Below are 21,169 nucleotides of genomic sequence, written 5' to 3' on the forward strand. Positions count from 1 at the left end.
ACAGACAGCCACTATGTTGGCATGAGCAAAAACGCTCATGTTCAGCATGACCTGATCTGCTTCCACAAAAACAAGGCCTTGTAGTTGTGGCTACCTTGGGCATCATATCCCTGATGCCCATAAGGATAAGACGGAGCTGTTATCTCTGTTTTTATGTGGTCGATTGTGTATGTTGGATGAGAAAAAGATGAACTCCCCAAAGATCTTGCCTAACAAAAACAGGAAGCAGATCAGGTCATGTTGAACATGAGCGTTTTTGCTCATGCCGACATCGTGGCAAAAAAATACGTGGCATTCATCCAAAATGCAAACAAGCGGCCACTATGTTGGCATGAGCAAAAATGCTCATGTTCAGCATGACCTGATCTGCTTCCACAAAAACAAGGCCTTGTAGCTGTGGCTACCTTGGGCATCATATCCCTGATGCCCGTAAGGATAAGAGGGAGCTGTTATCTCTGTTTTTATATGGTTGATTGTGTATGTTGGATGAGAAAAAGATGAACTCCCCAAAGATCTTGCCCAACAAAAATAGGAAGCAGATCAGGTCATGCTGAACATGAGCGTTTTTGCTCATGCCGACATCGTGGCCAAAAAACACGTGGCATTTATCCAAAATACAAACAGACGGCCACTATGTTGGCATGAGCAAAAACGCTCATGTTCAGCATGACCTGATCTGCTTCCACAAAAACAAGGCCTTGTGTTTGTTGCGACACAAAGCACCTCAGCAGCATCACCACAAATCGAATTTTGAGGCAGAGAGTGTGTCATGAGAAAAGCGTCACCTTCCTATGAGCCCCACAAACTCAAAGTGCAAACCTTGAGGCAGCTTACTGACCATAACACCACTACCTTCCCAACTCTGTTCATTTCGGATATGGGCTTCCCAGAAACTATAGTCACTCAATCCAAAACGCAGATGGATAAGTCAAGTCCGTTATAACCAAGGGCTCTTGGGTTGGAATCCAGCGGGCCTAAATGTGGGCTTTATGCTCCTTCCTTGTTCTGAAGCAAGACGACTTTTTGGGGGCAAGGGGTGCACCGTGGATTTACACCGTCTGGAAAGTGATCGCCAGTGCAACTAGGTCTCTGATCCCGAGAGTGGTTTTCTCATTCTTCATGAAAGAAGGTGATTAAGTGCTTGAAATATGAATATGAAACTGTTGTCTCAAATTTTGATCCCTTTAGAAGCTCCAATGTAGTTCATTGATACGAAGTGCTCAACCTAGACAATTGCCAACACTGAGGCTTATATAAAGCTGTGGCCACCTTGGGCATCATATACCTGATGCCCCATAATGATAAGAGGGAGCTGTTATATCTGTTTTATGTGCGATAGTGTATGTTGGATGAGAAAAAGATGAACTCCCCAAAGATCTTGCCCAACAAAAACAGGAAGCAGATCAGGTCATGCTGAACATGAGCGTTTTTGCTCATGCCGACATCGTGGCCATCCGATTTGCATTTTAAAAAGCTAAAAAGTTAACAAAACCACGTGGCATTCATCCAAAATGCAAACAGACGACCACGATGTCGGCATGAGCAAAAACGCTCATGTTCAGCATGACCTGATCTGCTTCCACAAAAACAACGCCTTCTGTTTGTTGCGACACAAAGTACCTCAGCAGCGTCACCACAAATCGAATTTTGAGGCAGAGAGTGTGTCATGAGAAAAGCGTCACCTTTCTATGAGCCCCACAAACTCAAAGTGCAAACCTTGAGGCAGCTTACTGACCATAACACCACTGCCTTCCCACTCTGCTCATTTCGGATATGGGCTTCCTAGAAACTATAGTCACTCAATCCAAAACGCAGATGGATAAGTCTAAGTCCGTTATAACCAAGGGCTCTTGGGTTGGAATCCAGTGGGCTTTGAGTTGAGAACATGGTTAAGCATGAAAGTATTCGTTTGTCCTTGCATTACTGATAAACTCATTGAGTTTGGATTTAAACTCTTTAGATACCGACTGCCTGAAATTGCTAAAAAATCATTAGGCAAGATTTAAAGAACCTAGTTACTGATTCACTGGAAAAAAGATTTAACTAGAGTTTGATTTTTTTGTCATTAAGCCCCAATTCCATTTATTAAGCATTTGAACCACGTCAAAGTGAAAAAAATTATATAGTGATTGTTACTGTCCAAAATCCATAGAAAATGTTCAATCTATACTTCAAAATTAAATTACCACCTCATCCAGTTAAGAGGGGTTTTTCATGTCAAAATGTTCGAGAATGTGAAGTAAATGTTGACATAACTCTTTTCTTAGTTGAAAAGTCAAATGACACATGTCATTTTCTTGTTCAAGTAAGAAAAGAAGACATGAATCTCACATGATCGACACATGATACAAAATCAAAGTTCTTTATAAGAAAACTTTTTTTTTTCTTTTTTAAAAGAACATTTGTCGAAGAAGACAAAGAAAGGAAAGAAAAGCTACCAAGTCAACAAGGTGGAACCTCTGTGAGTGGTACTTCTTATAAAAGAGAAAAGAAAGAAAAAGGTGAGACATCTCTTTCCTAGATAGGGAGCTAGATGCATTTTCTCCTATTTTCTATTATGATTTTCACTCACTTTTTATTTTGTTAAAATTTATACAATTAGAATATTGTTATCATTTTACTATTGTTATTTGGGGTAAGTTTTTTAATTTTTAATTAGTATTTTGACACTTAAAGTGTATGTGAGATAAATAGGTTAGATTTACTTTTGGATTGGAGTTAAATAGACCCACTCTTAGGACAAACACTATAAATATAGGCTTGTGGTTTCTTTTTTTTTAAGTTATGTCATTATGCATTTATGAACTTATGAATTGAAGTTCTCTTTCTCTCATTCTTTCTCCTTGAACGCGTCTTTCTTTTATCCTTTTTAGAGGTCTTTGTGGTGTAAATCCTTAGTTGTGATTTTGTTGGTCTCTTTTTTTCTCTTCACCAGACAGATTTTGAGAAACACTCGTATACCCTCCCATATGCTTCCCTTTGTGCGTGTCAGGAAGTCTCAGTCTAGTGGTCCAACATGCATAAGGTAGGCCACCACAAATTGAAAACTTGGCCAGGCAAGTAACTGCCTTGATTGGCACCAACGGGGCTCCGCGTGGTTGGTAGGCGCTATCTGTGCACGTTTTCTTGTGGCAGGAGCTATCAGTGACACGACACAACACGTGGATGTGACATTAAAATTTAATATTATATTTTGATCAACTAAATAGTAAAAACATCCTTGTCCTCGTGACGTAGTTTTCGAAGAAAAAAAAATTTTGTGTCCCATATTGCTATCAATCATGTATGTGTCTGTGTCCATGTGAAATAACTTTCTACCTCAATTCAGTTTGCGTGTTTTTGCTCTTCAATTAAATCAGGATCTTTTCATATTGAAAATTAAGCCCTCCGTGGTGGAACGGGGCAGACTATTTGATGGGTAGTCTAGGTTCAAATCGCATGGGAATCACCATCGCGTAAGCCGAAGCTTGGTGACTCCCTGAGTTAGCCCTCAGAAATTTATGCCGACATGTACAGAGACCATAGTATGGCAGGCTGAGCCAGTGCGGCTAGGTCGCTGCGCCTAGAACGGTTTCTTGGTAAAAATAAAAAAAATTAAGCCCTAAACTAGGTCATAACCAGGTAAACCCTAATGGGTTATCCAAAACCGTAACCCATTCACAACCCTACCTTCTCATCTTTTCCAAAAAAAAAAGACAAGTCTTGATTGGGGTAGACACATCATTGTTAGATTAAGAAAGAGCTGGATTTTTGCAGGTCAAAACAAAACTAATACTTTGGAAGAGGAGATGAGGGGGGCCACACCAAGGAATATTGTCTCGTCAGGGGGTGTGATAATTGAGAGTTGTGGCCACGAGCCAGAGATGGGTTGGTTGAGTTGACGTGGGCCCCTGCACACCCGTTTTGGTATGTGGTGGTGGTGGTGGACTGGACTTAGGGGTGTCAACGGGTTGGGTTTACCCAGATCTGATCCAGACCAAATCTTATAGAGTCTGGGTATGGTGACAAATAAGAAGACCTGATTAAGACCCGGGTCCCGACCCAAAGGTCCGATTAATACATGGATCCGGGTATAGTTTATAAAATTTTATACCAGACCTGAGCCCGATCCGAGTTCCAATTAAGACCTGCAAATTTTCAATGTAAAAATGATAAAAAGATATTATTTTATCGGGTATGGTCCGGGTCCGGTTCATGTAATTCTTATCAGGTCCGGGTATGGTTTCTCTTATAGTCTACCTGATTAGACCCTATACTATACCCAAAAATCTGGTCCAAGTCTGGCTCCACCTGAGTCCCAACCAAACCTGTCCCGTTAACACCCTTAACCGGACCCAGATGCAATCCTTGGGAAAAAGCACCACACCCGGTTAAGTCAAGGAGAAATAGCAGGAGGCTACTGTCAACTGACCGTCATGAGAACATACCCATCGGAAGCCATACATGAGCTGCTGAGGGGTCTAGATAAACCGTCATCTGTGCTGTATCCAATAAGTTTGCACTCTACTATATTTTTGTCTATCCGGACTCTTAAAATGCACATGTTGGATCATGATATTTATTCAGATCCAGTTCATTTATACTTGCCAAGTATATTGGAAACAGTTTATGAAAGCAACCTAGACCTGGCACTGCCTTTTGCAGATGCAGAAAAATGGTGAACCCTGACCATAGCCGACCTAACCCAAATCGGACCCATGCTCGGATCACCTATTGTAATATCCATGAATTTTTTAATAAATAAAAGAGAGGAATTTCTTATTTTAACGGATAAATAAATAAATAAATAATATATATATATATATATATACACACGTTAAAATAAGAAATTCTCTCTGTTTTATTTATTCAAAAATTCGTGGATATTACACCTATGTCCATGTCTGATACTAGTCAGTTCTGATAGGCCAAAACGTGCATTTACACGTAGAATGTGCAAATCAAGTGAATTTGGTCATGATCCAACTACATATCCGATAGAAAATCTTAACTCACACTTGACTGCAAATCTAAAAAACAGTAAAAATTCAAATCCGATGGCTAAAAACACACTTCAGGCACTCTTTTGATGTCGATGTCCCAAAACAATATGTTAGACTCGGATTCATGGTCCAGCCACATCTGATCCATTTTAACCTGCCTTGGCGGGAGGGCTGGCAAACGAGCTGAAGGGACTGAATACAAGATCGGGTCTCAGCTCATTTTATCATGACCCAGGTCCGGCTCAGGTTCATATCTAGCCGAGCCAAGCCCGAGATGAATCCTCGGTCAGGGTGGGGTAACAAGGGTTTTATCAAACCTGAACATTGCACCTACATTTTGACAATCATGTAGAAAACCTATATATATTACTTTTGTATCGGCCTTGAATCGTTGGGTCATCGATTCAGCTGTGTTGGTCGATACAGATATTCAAGTTAATTCGTTATGTATGGATCATAAAATAATAATAAAATATTATGTGTCAATCACAATGACACGTGCTAAAACCATTAAAATAGGTTGCGGAGGCTGTCCAACCATGGTGTATTGATGCAGTTCATCGCACAGATGGACGGCATCAGTCGACTCGCAAAAGTGGTTTGAGCTGAAACACACTTTCTATCTTTTAATTGGCTACAAGAGCATCCAATGGCATAACCGTAATATGGCGAGTAGGGCGGAAGGAAAAGATAATGATGTCATGCACGTAAGTATACACATCCAGTGGCACAACCTTAATATGGCGAGTAGGGAGGGAAAGCTGGGCTGGGGGCTGTTGGATGGACTTTCTCTTTGCTATTTGCTATACACACTCTCTATCTTTTAATTGGCTACAACTACAAGATCATCCAGTGGCATAACCGTAATATGATGAGTAGGATGAAAGGGAAAGAGAATGATGTCATGACTCATGCACATAAGTTTACACATCCAGTCACGGGGGCGTAGCTAGGATTCATGTGAGGGAAGGACAAATCCTTTTTTTTAAGATGGGGAAGGACAAATCCTTTTTTTTTTTAAGATGGACGGCATCTAGCGCCTTCTAAACAGGGGGGATAAGATGGACGGCATCTAGCGCCTTCTCTTTCTTATAAATAGGGGTAAACAGGGGGTTGGGATGACATAGAAGTCGGGGGGTGGGTGGGTGAGTGAAGGACTGAGTTTGGGGCTTCGAAGGCTTTGCAGAATCAAGGGACTTTCCTGTCAACCGAATGGCCAACAATAAGATGACCTCTCTCCAGGACGTCAAGAAGGACACCGCCCATCTGGTGAGATGTTCGCTACTCAGCTAACTCTGGAATTAGGGGTGTTTTTTTTTTATTTCTTTCACGGGAAATTCTGGTTATCTCATGCTTTATTCTGATTTTTTTGCTCGGTTTTATTAAATACAGAGAATGAGGGACAAAGCAGTGCAGAACCTAGCACTAATGGGGATAGCAATTGCTTCAGCTGCAATGTCCACCATGGCTCTCGATCCAACCAAACTGATCAACTACATGGCTGGTGCACTCACCTTCCAATCTGCTTTCTACAGCACCTTAGTTCTGGTGGTGTTCTTGTGTCTTGTCCTGGGTTTCTTGCTGTTGCACCTGTTGGGCATGGAGAACAAGACAGAGGTCATGATGTTGATTCAGAGTGTGCTTGGGCTGGCAATCATTGTGTCCATAACAATTACTTTGTGTGCCTTTGTCTTGGAAGGCATCACCGAGCTTGTTAACTAGGTGACGGTGATGTTACGGAAGGAGCTTTGCTGTGTTTTTGTTTGTTGGGGTGCATGGCTTTTGCTTCTTGGCATGTTTTTATTGGTAGCTTGCTTTCTATTGTGGTGCCGTGTCATGTAAAAGTGTTGTGTGTTCTATCCTATAGTATCTCATATATCATATTGGGTGGTCAGTGCTTTGATGATTTTGTTGAGGTTCATCTTGAGCTCCTTCCCTTTTTTGTTTTCTTGCCTTTTCTTTTGTTGAGAGAAATGTCACACGGGATCCTGCCTTTATCTCCTCTTCCTCTTGCTCTTTTCCTTCCTCTTCCACCTCCTTCTCCACTTCAGATCGTTCTGTTCTGGAGTGGACTCCAATGCAATAAACCAATCAAACATGGAAGCTTAACATCTCAGTCCTTTTGTTATCCAGTGCTGGAGATTTGGAAAATAAGAAGATATTACCAAATTTGGGTTATCAATGCCAAAAATCTCAAATAATGGGGATGATGGTCCTGGATTAAACATAGAAAATGGGGTAAATAGTATTGGATGTGAGGCTTCTGATACTGTATATCTTGGGAACGGGGTTGCATCTCAATCAGAGACTTGATTAGAAATGGTGTAAAAACATGGTTTCTTGGGATACTTCCTATGCAATTTGTTGAAAAATGATGACCTGGAAGTTGCTAGGGAAGTGTTGATGAAATGCCGCAATGAGATGTGGTTGTTTTCAGTGCAATAATCATCAGTACATCATGATTAGCTGAAGAATTCAGAAAAGTACAGAGAAGTATGTTAGGTGTAATGCAAGTTCAGGTTAAGGAGCCAAATGGAGGAGTCTTGGTGGCTGCTATTTCTGCTTGCACTAGTTTGAGAGATCAAAATTATGGAAGAATCTTCCATTTGTATGTTGGGAAGATGGGTAATGGTTGGACTCTGAATACAATGAAACACTGGTGGTTATGTATGAAGAATGTGGAGTGATAGGTAAAGCTATTAGAGTTTGATCAATTTCCTGAAAGAAGAATTATGTCATGGAGCACCAAGGTTGCAGAATTGGCGATGCATGAATAGATTAAATGCCTCAAAGTATTATGTCATGGAACTCCATGATTGGAAATGTTGAACACAGAGACAAACCAGCCATGGACTCTCAACCAGATCGTGTTAGTCTTTTTTTATTTTTCTTTACAGTCAAGCTGGGTTAGGCAGATCCCGACCAGTTCATTGATCATAAGATTCAGAACACATAATTCAATATAAAACATACAGGAACTGGCTATGGTGATCACAAACTGAAAAACTTCCTTGCCACATGGGGACTCTTAAACTGTAGAATTCGGTTTGACCCATCCTTCTCTTGGGGGAATCCATCTGTCCATATTACATCAACCCATAAGGTTGGGATGATCACAACCTTCAGCCTCATGAAGGACATGTACCCTTAGAAAAGTTAATGCACCCATCCACAATTTGATTTTCTCTGAGAACATTTTCAAATATCATTCAGTTACCTAACTGTTGGAAGGCCAGAATCCAACAGTGGAAAATTTTCTAATTCTTGAATTTATTATTTACCTCATCTCTGCAGCTCACCTTCCATATCTTGTGTGGGGTGCACCAACAATCAAACAGACATGTGACATGCTTCCAAGCTTTGATACTTACTGGGCAGTTGAAAAACAGATGTGTAGGAGTTTTGATAGCATTCATGCAAACGATCACATCTATTTGCCAAATGGTAACCCAGTTTAACTAGCGTATCGTGTTAATAAGTAGTTACCTATAGCCAACCTCAGAGTCATAACCACCCTTGGGCTGTGGCGTTTTCTCCGAATAAGTTTGAAACATTGCAGCTGGGTGTCTTTATCTCGAACTATGTTCTAGGCTTGTCTTATCAAGAATGGTTGACCTTCATTCCTCCGGAACTCATCTTCCTTCATCCTGTTCCAAGTTTGTTGATGTACCAAGGTCTTTACGGGATATGCACATCTTCTTTTAACCAACAAACACATTACACATATTTTTGCATTGGGCACTATTCAAGTTCTCTTCAAAGAGTTGCAAATGATAGAAGTCCACCCGATTAGCAAATAAGAATTCAAATTTTCTACCATTACTGACTAGTGACTACCCATTTGGTGTGTTTCTTTGCTACTTCCATACCATACTTGTTGCTTTTCCATCCCCAAGATCCAAATTTATTTTTGATAGGATGCCACAGAAACTTCATTCTTTAGTACTTTGTTCTAATCAAATTTATCCACTGATTCTCAGCCTCATTAAGAATTTCCCTAGCAAGCTTTGCCGGGCATGCTTGGTTAAATTTATGTAGATCCTGAACTCCCAGATCCCTTTCCTCTTTCGGCTTGCACACTCTATCCCAGGAGATGAATATGCTTTCGTTGATCTCTGTCTGCCCAGAAGACTTTGCAAATGTTCACCTCCATATCCTGCAACACTTTAGAGGGATATTTAAAACTGAGCATCCAAGAAATCGGGACAGAAGTAACAACCGAATTAGTAAGTGTAACTCGGCCAGCAAGAGAGAATAAACGATTACTCCAATTGTCAAGTTTGCTCTTGAATTCGTGAATCAGAGAATCATGTAATCTCAGTGCACCTTTGAGTGCTGGTAAACCTAAATATTTCAAGGGTAAGAACCCTTGAGGCCAACCAGTTACCTGTTTAACCAATTGAACATTGGTTGGAGTAATGAAGATTGATTTCCCAGTACTAACAACCGGACCTAATATAGGCCCAAAGTCTTTCATGGTCATGTCAGTCCATTCATGCTTTTGTCAAACATTTATACATTGACATGGAGATGGAATGATCTTGTTCCTTACACCCATCTCGAAGTAAGTTTTACAAACACAGCATCTGGAGGGTGAATACTAATTCAGTATTCCTCTTCTTTAGCTTTCTATGCTTTTGTACATTTTTTCATACATGGATACTTTAATAACGAAAGTGCAGCCTGATTCCAGCATCAATATAAATACTTGTGGTGCATTTTCTTTTTTTTTGAAAAACATTGTAATTCTGCATGGGGAAGTCAATATCTTGCTGCTTATGATAACAGGGTAAAGAAAACATGGAAGAGAGGGATTATGATCTTTTTAGTTTTTGTATGTTTTGCACTAATCAGTGTAGTGTAGCTGCGTTGGAGTTTTTTGCATGTAGGATCAGTCTTTCTCTGTTTAATGAATTGATCATGTCTAAAATAAGGCTTGAGCAGAAACCTAATCAATGCGTTCTTTGGAGTGTTGGATGGGCCGAAGCATCTCATAGAGGACCCTGTTCTTTTCCTTGTATTACTTGAATCTGTTATGCTACCCCTTATAACTGTGGTTCAGCACAAACATGAAATAATTATTATTGTAGGTGGAGTTGCTTGTCCTTTTGGCTGGTTTGTTGGAGTATGTTTCAGCTTTGTTTCTTAGTTTTTGCTTGTGTCTAAGTGTTACCTAATTCTTTCCTTTGTCATTCATTCAGCAACTTTGGTGAAACTTAGGCAATTAATGTTAATTGACTACTGGGGTGAAAAATGTCATTTTTTTGCTTTTACTGTGTCTTCCAAAAAATTGCATTGCATTTAAAAGAAAATATCATTCAGCAACATTTTGTTGCTTTTGCTATTCTGACTTAAGAACTGCACAAAATGTTTTTTATCGAAAAACAATTGCAATATTTACGACATTTTTTGCAACACCTTCAACTGATGATGCTAAGAGCTACGCAATGATGTAGTGGTTCTGGGTATGGTACTTTTGAGCAGACCACAAATATCCTTGAGTAGCATCTTCATTGTTGTACCATCATGCTCTCTCTTTCTTGTTAGCCTCACTATTTTAATGGGAGAGAGGATTTCAAAGCTCTGAGTAAGACTAACTCAGTTACTTGTGCATGGTGTGGATATCTGGTTTGAAGAGTAGCTTCCATAAAAATATGAAAAAGAACATGTTCTTCTTTGTCCCTGTTTAATTGACCCCTCTGATTGTCATCACTACACCATTGATGGCTCCTATGGGTTTCACGAGATTGATAAGTGGGGAATCAGATAGTAATCTACTGATTGCTACAAGAAGAGAAAACTAGACAAACAGATAACTTTTAACAGTTGATGGGGAAGCCTCTGACAGCGATTAACTGAGTGCTACCTATGATGTTGCATAAATTGGCAACTCCATGAGAAACTCCAACTGAATATCCACTACCAAAATTGATGATCTGTACTAGTTTACATAAAACGGGAAAAGTCGGAGACAATCGTGTGTTGTATAAAAATTGTTGAACACTGGGGCCTTTTCTTCAATGCTAAATGTGTGTGTGCCCGTGTTTACAACATTAATTTGGATGAATCTTAGTTCTTCAATTTGTGCCCGAGTTTAGGAAGCTAGGAGAGGATTGTTGCTGCAGATATTTTTGGTGGGCTTGTTAGTGAAGCTTGAACTGTAGGCCATAAAATCAATTGACCTGCTTATCTAATTCTAATGCAATTTTCTTTTGAGAATGTTCTGTTATTGCTGCTCCTGTCCCTAGTTTGGTTCTCACACATGGTGCCCACCTCACGAAGGATGTATTCCATGCCTCTCAGTGCAGCTAAGGACAAGGACTTATGCTTCATCTGTTGTCTTGAAATGTGATTAGATTCTTTATGACCATATCTCAAGTATGCGATCTATTTGCTTCCTCTTATTGTATGTTTTTTTAGCTGCGGACTATTCCTTAATTTGAGCTGTTGAGATTGGTTGTTATGGTTCCTATATAACTTTTAACTTCTGGAGCCTCCTATTAAGTTTCTTCTATTAAAGCAGGGCTATCCACATTGTCAGATACATGAATAGTGGGTCTCGACTCTCAACAAAGATGAACGTTGTCCTGCTGTATGCCATGGTATGAAGCTCTGGGCCTAGAGTGGATGTCTTTGGATGGACTTGTTGAAGCGATGTTCTGGCTACAAAATTGGATGTTATAGGTGTGCCATTTAGGCTCGACAGCGTCTCATTTGGGAATGTTAGCAATTTATGTAATAGATCTTTGTACATGAAATGCTCAAGGGTGATGGCTTTCTATCAGCAACAGAAAATCGTTTTCAATTATTTAACCTGAAACTTGATGTATTGAATGAACTTGTTTATATATTTTTTTTATTTTTTTTGGAGAGAAAAGAAAAGCCATCGTCATTAATGATGTGAAAGCTCCAGAAAAGACTTTGTTTTGGTGATTAATCGTAGATTGGAAGGTAGGGAAGAGCCTCAGGTTCAGTTAGACCAGCTCATAGGCTGTCTCAGCGGTTTTGATCGGTTATGGTATGTTATGTTCCTAAAGAATGTAATAGAATGGTTAGATCCCTGGCTATTTCTGCCATCTCTATGGAGGAACAACTCTGGTCCTCGATGAACCCATACTGGGTTCCCTCTTTGTAAAGTTGTTTTGAATTCTGTTTTTTCATTCAATAAACTGGTAGGGATCAGCCTAACCCCTTCATCGTTCCGATCAGGACATGTGGGTTGGTTTCTATGTAAAAAAAGTTCAGCACAAACGAAAGGTTATGAGAATCACCTTGTAAGAGAATTAGAGGTAAAGTGAAATGGTAAAGCAAGAAAGAAATACAGAAAATTACACCGAACAGGCACTCATATCTATGTAAAAAAAGTTCAGCACAAACGAAAGGTTATGAGAATCACCTTGTAAGAGAATTAGAGGTAAAGTGAAATGTTAACATATCTTGCACTTTTAACATTCTAATTTTTCATTATAATACAAACTGTAACAATTTTTTATTGTATAAAAACACATGTTCATATATTTCTTTGTGTGTGGAAAATAACCTTTGTTTTCTTCATTTTATGGAATTTTCTATTAAAATAACTCCATTTGTTCTGGTCCGACTTTAGGTCCAAAACAAGTGTCCCTTCTGAGATGTGGGTTAAACCAAGTCTTCAAGTTGCCGAGCCAAGAGGGCGAAGTGCTCAAAATGAACTCGAGTTTAATATCTTCATCTCTAAGCCAATCAGCTGAAGACAAGAAGGTAGCGTCGGGAACATCGTACTGAGCCTTTCATAACCTTTCACTTCAAGTCGGGAAAAGTACCGGGTTTAAAAAAGAAAACAAAAATCTCTAATTTATAAAAGAAGGGGAAAAACCAAAATCACGGACATAGAGCCTTGGACAGAAAAAGTGTACATGGTACCTGGATGTTGTTCGTCCGGCAGAACCTACCAACTTGTTCTGAACGATTTTCATCCGTTCATTTTGCATGATTGATGCTATTTATCTACAGAGTGAACGATATCAAAAAATTTTTTTAGGCAACGTTTAGGAAAAAATCATCATCATCATCATCTTTTTAGACGAGTTTTGGTTGCTGTCCATTTCCATGATATGATGAATGGGCATCCAAGGAGCCTTGGACCCGATCCTCTCCCAAAAACGTGTGGTACATCATCCCTAAAAAAAAAAAGGGTGACACGTGGTTCAATAAGAGGGTGACACCGTACATGAGGAAAGGGTAACACCCTCAAGTGGTAGTTCCTCAGTCAATGCTGGGAGGCTTTGGGGATAGGTTCTAAATAGGTTCAATGGATCAAGGATTTGTTGGGGGCAGCCTCTATTGCTATTTGTATAATTGGCAAATGTGGGAGATTCTTCAAGTCAACTAGGGGTCTTAGACGGGAGACCCTCTATCCCCACTAGGGGTGTCAATGGGTCTAGTTTACCCGGACCAAACCCTATAGAGTCTGGGTAAGGTGATAAAAAAGAAGACCTGATTAAGACTTGGGTTCGGACCGGAAGGTCTGATTAATACATGAATCCGGGTATAGTTTGATAAAATTAATACCAGACCTGGGCCCGACCTGAGTTCCAATTAAGACCCTCAATTTTTCAATGTAAAAATGATAAAAAATATTATTTTACCGGGTCTGGTTCATGCAGTTTTTATTGGGTCCGAGTGTAGTTTTTTCTATAGTGGGCCCAATTAGTCCTGGGTCCAGTCCCAATTAGACCTGGGTCCTGACCCAATACCATACCCGAAAATCGAGTCCAAGTCTTGTTCAACCTGGGTTTGTACCAAACCCGGCCGGTTGACATGCCTAATCCCCACTCGTGTTTGTTTGGGCAATGGAAGTCCTGTCTATTATGCTAAATTCGGCAGAGGCACATGGCATTTTCAAAGGATCAAATTACTTGAATTTCCCAATTTTTCACATCTTGATATTCGGGAAGCTTCAAGTCAGAATCTCAAGATCTTGAAAATCATTCTGAGTTGTTTTTTTAGATTGGTCTCCGATTCTTTGTGCATGAAGGGAAGAGTCAAATATTGATTTTTAATAATGGAGGGAGTTTACAAGATGCGGCGGAAGCCATATATATTTGGTTGGTGGAGAGGTAATTTACCCATGAGATATCTAGGTCTGCCACTGAATTTGGGGGTCGCGAGGACATCTTCGTGGGCTGAGGTGAAGGATAGAGTTAGGAAGAGGTTGGACGCATGTTCTTCCAAACTATTGTCTATGATGAGCAGGGTTACACTGGTATCTATGGCTCAACTGTAAGTTAGTGACCACAAGAGGACCAATGGGAGGCCAACTCAACGGTCACTCTCTTTCTCTCAAAAAGTTATAACTAGTGTCTCTTGGGCTGAAGGGATTTCTCCTAATAATATGTCTCCCTTGAAAGTTTATAAAGATGAAAAGTAATATAAAAATACGTGAAACCCGTTAGAATACAAAGAGTCCAAACGGTATTTGGGATGCGGTTCTTCACATGCGGGACTTGACATGCACCAGCGAATGACCTTTATGACGTGGGAAGAGGTTCAAATTCTTCGATGCCGCTTGTCCATTCAGAGATTTCCACGTGGCAGTTTTTGCTGTCTCCTTTCGATCTGTGCCTTTTTATAGATTTGCACGTGGCAGTACGGCATTCATGGCCCCTCCTCATCCCATTCTCTTTTTGTTTTTGTCCAGAGTGGGCAAGGCGACGCAACAGTGGATTCTTAAAATCAAGCCGTTTTTTTTTTGTCCAAAGTGGCAATGTGACGCGGCAGTAGAATCTTAAAATCAAGCCGACGCTGGATCTTATGATTTTCCAAAATTAATAAGTAAAGATTGCTTAGTGTCCCTTTGACCTTTTTGACATGCACAACTGCTTGAGTTTTGTGCTGCCTTTAAGCTGTGTTTGATTCAGGGGTGGCAAAACCTGCCACGACCCGCCAACCCGCCTCTTAGGAGGGTTCGAGTTTGGCAAAAACGAAGCCTAACCCGTTTATTAAACGGGTTGGGTTCGTGTTATGGGTATGCCAACCCGCCAACCCGGCTGACCCGTTTAATAAAAAGATCTAATAAGGAGGAACCTCAACCCATAAGAACTAATTAAACTAGCCGTGAGAATTTATGAAGCATTTAAGGAGATCCATGAAGCTTGATTTTCAAAAATTTGATCAACGTGTTGTTTGATTTGTGTGAATTTTTGTTTGTGCATAAATCCCAAACCGATGGTTTAGAAGAAGGATTTTAGTACAGATCCTCTTAAGAAACTAAACTCATCTAATCTAGGACAAGATTTCGAGAACACTTACCTCGGCATGCAACCTGAGTCTATAGCACAAGATTCACCTAAGAACCCTTGAAAAAAACCCAAAGATGCTAGAGAGTTGAAGGCCCTATTGGCAGAGAATTCACTCCAAGGAGTAGGGGTTATCTTTCTGTCCGAAGGAGATTCTTTTATTCAATATGTTGGGGATAAAACAAATGCAAAAGAGGTCAAATTTGAAGCATCAAATAAAGGAAAAGGAATAGTCTAAAATTGAAAAACTCCAAAGCTCCCTTAAAACCGATGATAAAGGAGATATAATAGAAGTTTATAGAAAATAAGAAACAATAAATTGGTGGTTCAGAATTTGTTAATTCCATAGTTTTAAAACCCAGTGGCTCATCATTCGGCTCATCCTTGAGTGACTCGTGACTCAGTCGGGTCAACTCAGCGACTCAAACAGGACATGTTAACTTCATATTTTATATAAAATATATAAATATATGTATATACTATCAATATTTTATAGCATTTTACCAATATATTATATATAATATGCATTATATGATATTTTTATAATATATTTAATGTATAATTTTATTAATACATATATAACCATATTTTTATATATAATATACATAATATTTATATTATAATTTATATAATATATGTAATTATATATAAAATATAGTATATATGTATATATGCATGACATGACCGAGTTTTGTGAAAAAATGAGCTAAACAAATTTTTTGACCTAGTGACTAGACAATCTTGTTGAAAAAAGTTTCAAAATATATCTTATTTTGTAAACTTTTGGTACTTTATTACTTTTTTTACCAAAGTGGCTTTGAAAAATGTTTTGTCCTATATTTAGGAGGGAGAAATTTTTCTAATTGTTTAAATAGAGTCTTTGTTTTTTTATCATTTTCTTTTGTAACCCTTATTTGTCCCTAGGCTTTCGAACGTTGTTGTGCTTCAATTAAGAATGGATGCGCCATTTGCAAACATGCGTGTGGGTGCTTGAGACACAATATGGCACTTTGATGATGCACTTTACACTTTGTAGCGGTGCGAGACACATGTGAGGCACCGAGGTCTGTTTTGACCACGTCTGTCTTTGACTTTTTGTTTCTCCATTGATTTGGCCATTTGAATGACTTTAAAAGGCATTTAATTGTTGTTTATGGGGTTTGTGACTTTTGGACAGTTTTGGAGGTCATTAACCGTTGATCAAAGGTGGGTGATCATTTATGATCATTTTTTTTTAATTTTCAAACCATTGGATTTATGGCTTTTAATTTCATTTATTACAAAGATGTGTTGACCTTCTTAAAACCTATAAATCTCTTTATTTTTTTCTTTTGGATCAGATTTTTCGATTGACAAGCTTTCTCTCTTTATATTCTTTTGCTCTAGTATTGGCTTGCTAAGTTCATGTGGGAGATGTCACTTGATCTTACGAAGCAGTGACACTCTTGAGGTCCAAGCCTAGTTCTAAAGATAGTGATCTTACGAACGTGACTCTAAGCTTGAGATCTCAATTTTCTTAAATTCTGTTGTGGCTACCAATTGTTTCAACAGATTTGAGCTAATTGCATTACCATTACAATAAATTATTTTATAGAACATCATAAACGCAAGCAACTAAGATTTGGTTGATTGATTTAATACTTGCCTAGTAAATATATTCAATTGATTATAAAAATAAAGTAACCCATAGTTTTATTGTCAATTGAATAATGCAGTGGTCCTAGTTGTTGTCTCAAGTTTTAGTGGAGACAAAACTGAAGGCTTTTATGGTTTTAAGTTTAGGCCATGGTTACAAGACTTTTGAAGCCACAATGCTTAAGCGTCTGGTTCCACTAAACAAAGAAAAATTTTCATTAACATAAAAATATGTAATTCATACACATAGAATCTATCTTAGACATGCACATGTAATTCAGATTTGGAAAAACTCTAATTAATATACAACATCATTCTAACATGCTTTTAAAATTCATATAAAGAATCTATCTGAGACATGCATATGTAATTCAGATTTGGAAACCCCCCCAAATCTAACACATGAATAAATTTTAATTAACATAGAATTTCATTCCAAGATAAATTTAAAATTTAGATTCACATAAAATCTAACTTAAACACACACACACACACACACACACACACATATATATATATATATATATATATATATATATATATATATATATATATAAAATTTAGATTTGAGAAAACCTCTTAATCTAATACATGGATAATTTCTAGTTAACATAGAATATCATTCTAACATACATTTAAAATTCAGATTCACATACAATCTAACTTAAACATGCATATATACTTTTAATTTGGAAAAACCCCTAAATCTAACACATGGAGAAATTCTAATTAACATAAAAATAGCATTCTAACATGCATTTAAAATTCAGATTTACATATAATTCAAGTCTAACATGTATATATTATTTATATTATATATACTTAATTCTAACATGCATTCAAAATTCAAATTTACATAAATCCTACTTATAACATGCATACATTCTTGAATTACATGCTTTGGAGCTCTACAATCATATAAACTAAGAGTATTGTCCTACCTCTTAAAAGTGTAGAGATTCAAAACTCCAAAATCGTATAATAAGAAAAATCCCCAAACTGTGAAAGGCTTCTCCTCTTAAAATCATGAAAGAGAGAAATTCTCCAAAATTTATTAGAAATATAGCTCTACTAAAATCAGTAATGGAGTCCTTGATGATACCTCCTTCAAAATCGAAAATGAAAACTCTTTCTCGAGAACACCTCTTGTAAAAATCATGAATGACTGACTTCCTTCAAACGTAAAAAATGAGAGGAATACTTGGGACTGTGAACACTTGGAGAGGGATAGACAAGGCTTTCTTAAAAAATATATATGAATGAGAGAGAGATCAACAAGGGATGATATGTGATTGAGATGAGACATGAGAGGTTAGAAATATGGGAGAGCTAGGTTTAGGGTTAAAGCAATAAAACTAGATTCTTTTAGATGGATAAAGGGAAGGATAGATGAAAAGAAGCTTCTCCAAACTTCTTTCTTTTTTCTTTTTGGGTTGCCCTAATTAGTGGTCCCCCTTCCACTAACTCTACTAACTCCACTACTCCCATGCGCCCTCTCACTTGGATCTTTTTTCAGTCTTCACATGATCCAATGGGTTGACCCATACTTGAGTCCTCACTAGGTCCAAAATATCAACGAACCTAATTAAGTCCCATATGAGTATTTTAAACCCAAAAATAAAAGTAAATACAAATTTAAATATAATTAAAAATTAAATACCAACTTAAATACAATTAACATTAATTGCTAATTTAAATACAAGTAAAAATTAACAATTAAATGTCACTTTAAATATAATTAAAAATTAAATGCTAATTAATATAAATAAAATTTCCACATCATTTAAGCCATGAAATTTCTTTTTTATTTATTTGATAATCATAAAAAATTTGCAGGTATTACATCATTCCTCCCTTAAAAAAATTTCATCCTTAAAATTTTGATACAAGGACTACATAAACAAATTCGATATTTTTTTCACATACTAGCCTCAGGTTTTCATATACCCTCATTTATCTAAATACTTTTAATACATGATTCAATGACTCAATATGCACTCTTAATTATTTGACAAAGTTTACAGATATGAAAGAATGAGTAGTATCATAATCGAATAAAACAAAAGCAGTTTGACCAACGACTAACATGGTACCTTGCACTAAGTCACCCTTTTGTAATTGATCAGTTGTGGTGGCATAGACATGGTTTATCACCTTCTTTTGAACAACCTACTGTTGCTTATGCTACTGGGGTTGTACTCCCTCGGTTGCTCACTTCTTATCTTCCTATTCAGAGATCACATCTTTGCTTTCCAGGACTCACTGGAAAATAAATATCTATCCATACCATTTTTATTTTCTGCACGAGTTCATATTTTGTATCTAAGCCCTTTGAAAACATGCAAAAATCTAGAAAACATACACTTTTTTTTTACAATTTTTGCAGAACATTTTATGTTTAGTAGAGTGCATCTTAATGTTATGACATAAAAAATCAGTGCTTTTATATGCATTGGAAAGTTGAGACATTGGCCTAAAAGTTCCCTCTTTTGGGTCAGAACCAAAAACCCCTCTAGGGTTATCTTTTTTTAGTTAAAAAATTGAGATATAAATTTACTATGCAGATGATAGATGTTGGACAACCTATCTTCCGTACGTCATTTCTCTCTAACCATTCATCAGATCAAGGTGATTCTAGTGGTGTTAGAAATCTTACTTTCAAATATTTTTTTGTTATTTTAGCTATTTTTTCAGATTTTTTTTATGGTAGCCAAAGAATAGCTTAGAATAATCTCAATGCATGTTTTTCTTCTTTCTTAGATAAGTTGTTGGGGTTGTATCTCTATGCTTGTTTGTCAATTTCTAATGAGTAAGATACCATTGAAAAGTTATTCAAGTATACTTTCTTTTTTTCTAAAGCTTTTATGAAATCCCTTATTTTTTTATTCCAAAATCATTGTCAAGATATGATATAAATATTGGATTTCAGGAAACCTTTGGTAACTCTCTAGTTTCTAGATCATATTTAATTTTTTGGTGCCAGAATCTCATGATTCCATCATCATAAGTCTTTGTTATGTCATTTAGTTACTTGTGTATTGCGTTTGGACTTAAGAATATCTTTGGGTGAATGTTTTCTTTAGATTTGGTTTCAATTTAGTTAGTGATGCAACTTTTTCAATAAAGCATTTTAAAATAATATTTTTAATAAAAATGTTTGTGCAAACCGTGCATCAAATCATAAAAAATGGTCCACACTAGTGGTGAAGTCTCAGTTGAACTCAAGGAACGAAAAAAAATACTTTGTATTCCATAACAATGCTAAACTACTCTTTATTGCCTTGAAAATAAAAATTAATTAACTAAATAAATGAGAGTGTGACCCCATGTAGAAGGTTTAAACAAATAAAAATAAAATGCCTTATTACAAACCCAAATTAAATTTAATCAAATAAAATAAAAGCCTATGCTAAAAAGAAAAGAAAAGGTCTTTAGTGTTTTAGTTTCTTGTTCCTTGGTGTTTTAGCTATTTGATATAGTTGAGGGCTCCCTGAGGGACCTTTTGAAGAGACATTTTTGGGACCTCAGAGGGCTCTTTGGGGGTACTTTCAAGGGCTCACCGCATGTCTGAACGTTCTTCTGTAAAAATAAACAAATGAAACATAAAGATACGAGAGAAAACTACAAGAAACTCACAGGTTAGTTTTAAGAAAAATCACAAAAATACCAAACAAACAATGAAATAATACTACACTACAAGACAAAATAACATAACTAATTCTATAACTAACATGAATTTAGTTATGAAACTAATTAGCTAAAAGACAAATTAGCACAACTAATTAACTAACTAACAAGAAACAAGTTATTAAATAAACTAAAAACAAATAACAAGAAATAAACTAGACTAAACTAACAATAAAATGTGAGCAATATTTAGCATAAAATAACTAATCCAACGTGAAAGCTATACTAACCAAATTTAAAATAAAATAATTTTAATTAACTAATTAATAAAGCAAATAACAAATTGATCTATCTAATAAAAATCAATAATTTAATTGCAAGAAAATAAAATTGGGTAATGTAGTTAAATCAAACAATTGAAATCTAATCATTCTAATGACATAAAATTGAACCTAAATAAATTTAATTGCTGAGAAAAATGAATTTAATAGTGAATTAAAAATCAAATAATTAATAAAAAATTAAAACTATCTAAACTGGCTAAGAGGGTTTCTACCTAAAAAAATGATAATAATAATTAACAACTAAATTATGATCTAAATACGGAAATATAAATTCTTGAATTCTAAATAAATTCAACTAATTGCT

General features: G+C 37.0%; 1 protein-coding gene across 2 annotated transcripts; it reads left to right on the top strand.

Annotated features, from left to right (window-relative positions):
* Positions 1–6,133: 6,133 nt before the first annotated feature.
* LOC149831185 (uncharacterized) lies at positions 6,134–11,864 on the top strand. Of its 2 annotated transcripts, XM_090011997.1 has the most exons (3): positions 6,134–6,251; positions 6,375–6,704; positions 11,506–11,864. In XM_090011997.1, the coding sequence occupies exons 1-2, from the start codon at positions 6,195–6,197 to the stop codon at positions 6,702–6,704; spliced, it is 387 nt and encodes a 128-aa protein (XP_089868123.1). In that variant the 5' UTR covers positions 6,134–6,194; the 3' UTR covers positions 11,506–11,864. The 2 variants fall into 2 exon arrangements, with proteins under 2 accessions (XP_089868123.1, XP_089868122.1); XM_090011996.1 differs by lacking the exon at positions 11,506–11,864 and having other exon boundaries at positions 6,375–6,888.
* Positions 11,865–21,169: the final 9,305 nt, after the last annotated feature.

This window comes from Nuphar pumila, chromosome 7, assembly GCF_984573655.1.
Source record: "Nuphar pumila chromosome 7, dmNupPumi1.hap1.1, whole genome shotgun sequence".
NCBI lineage: Eukaryota > Viridiplantae > Streptophyta > Magnoliopsida > Nymphaeales > Nymphaeaceae > Nuphar > Nuphar pumila.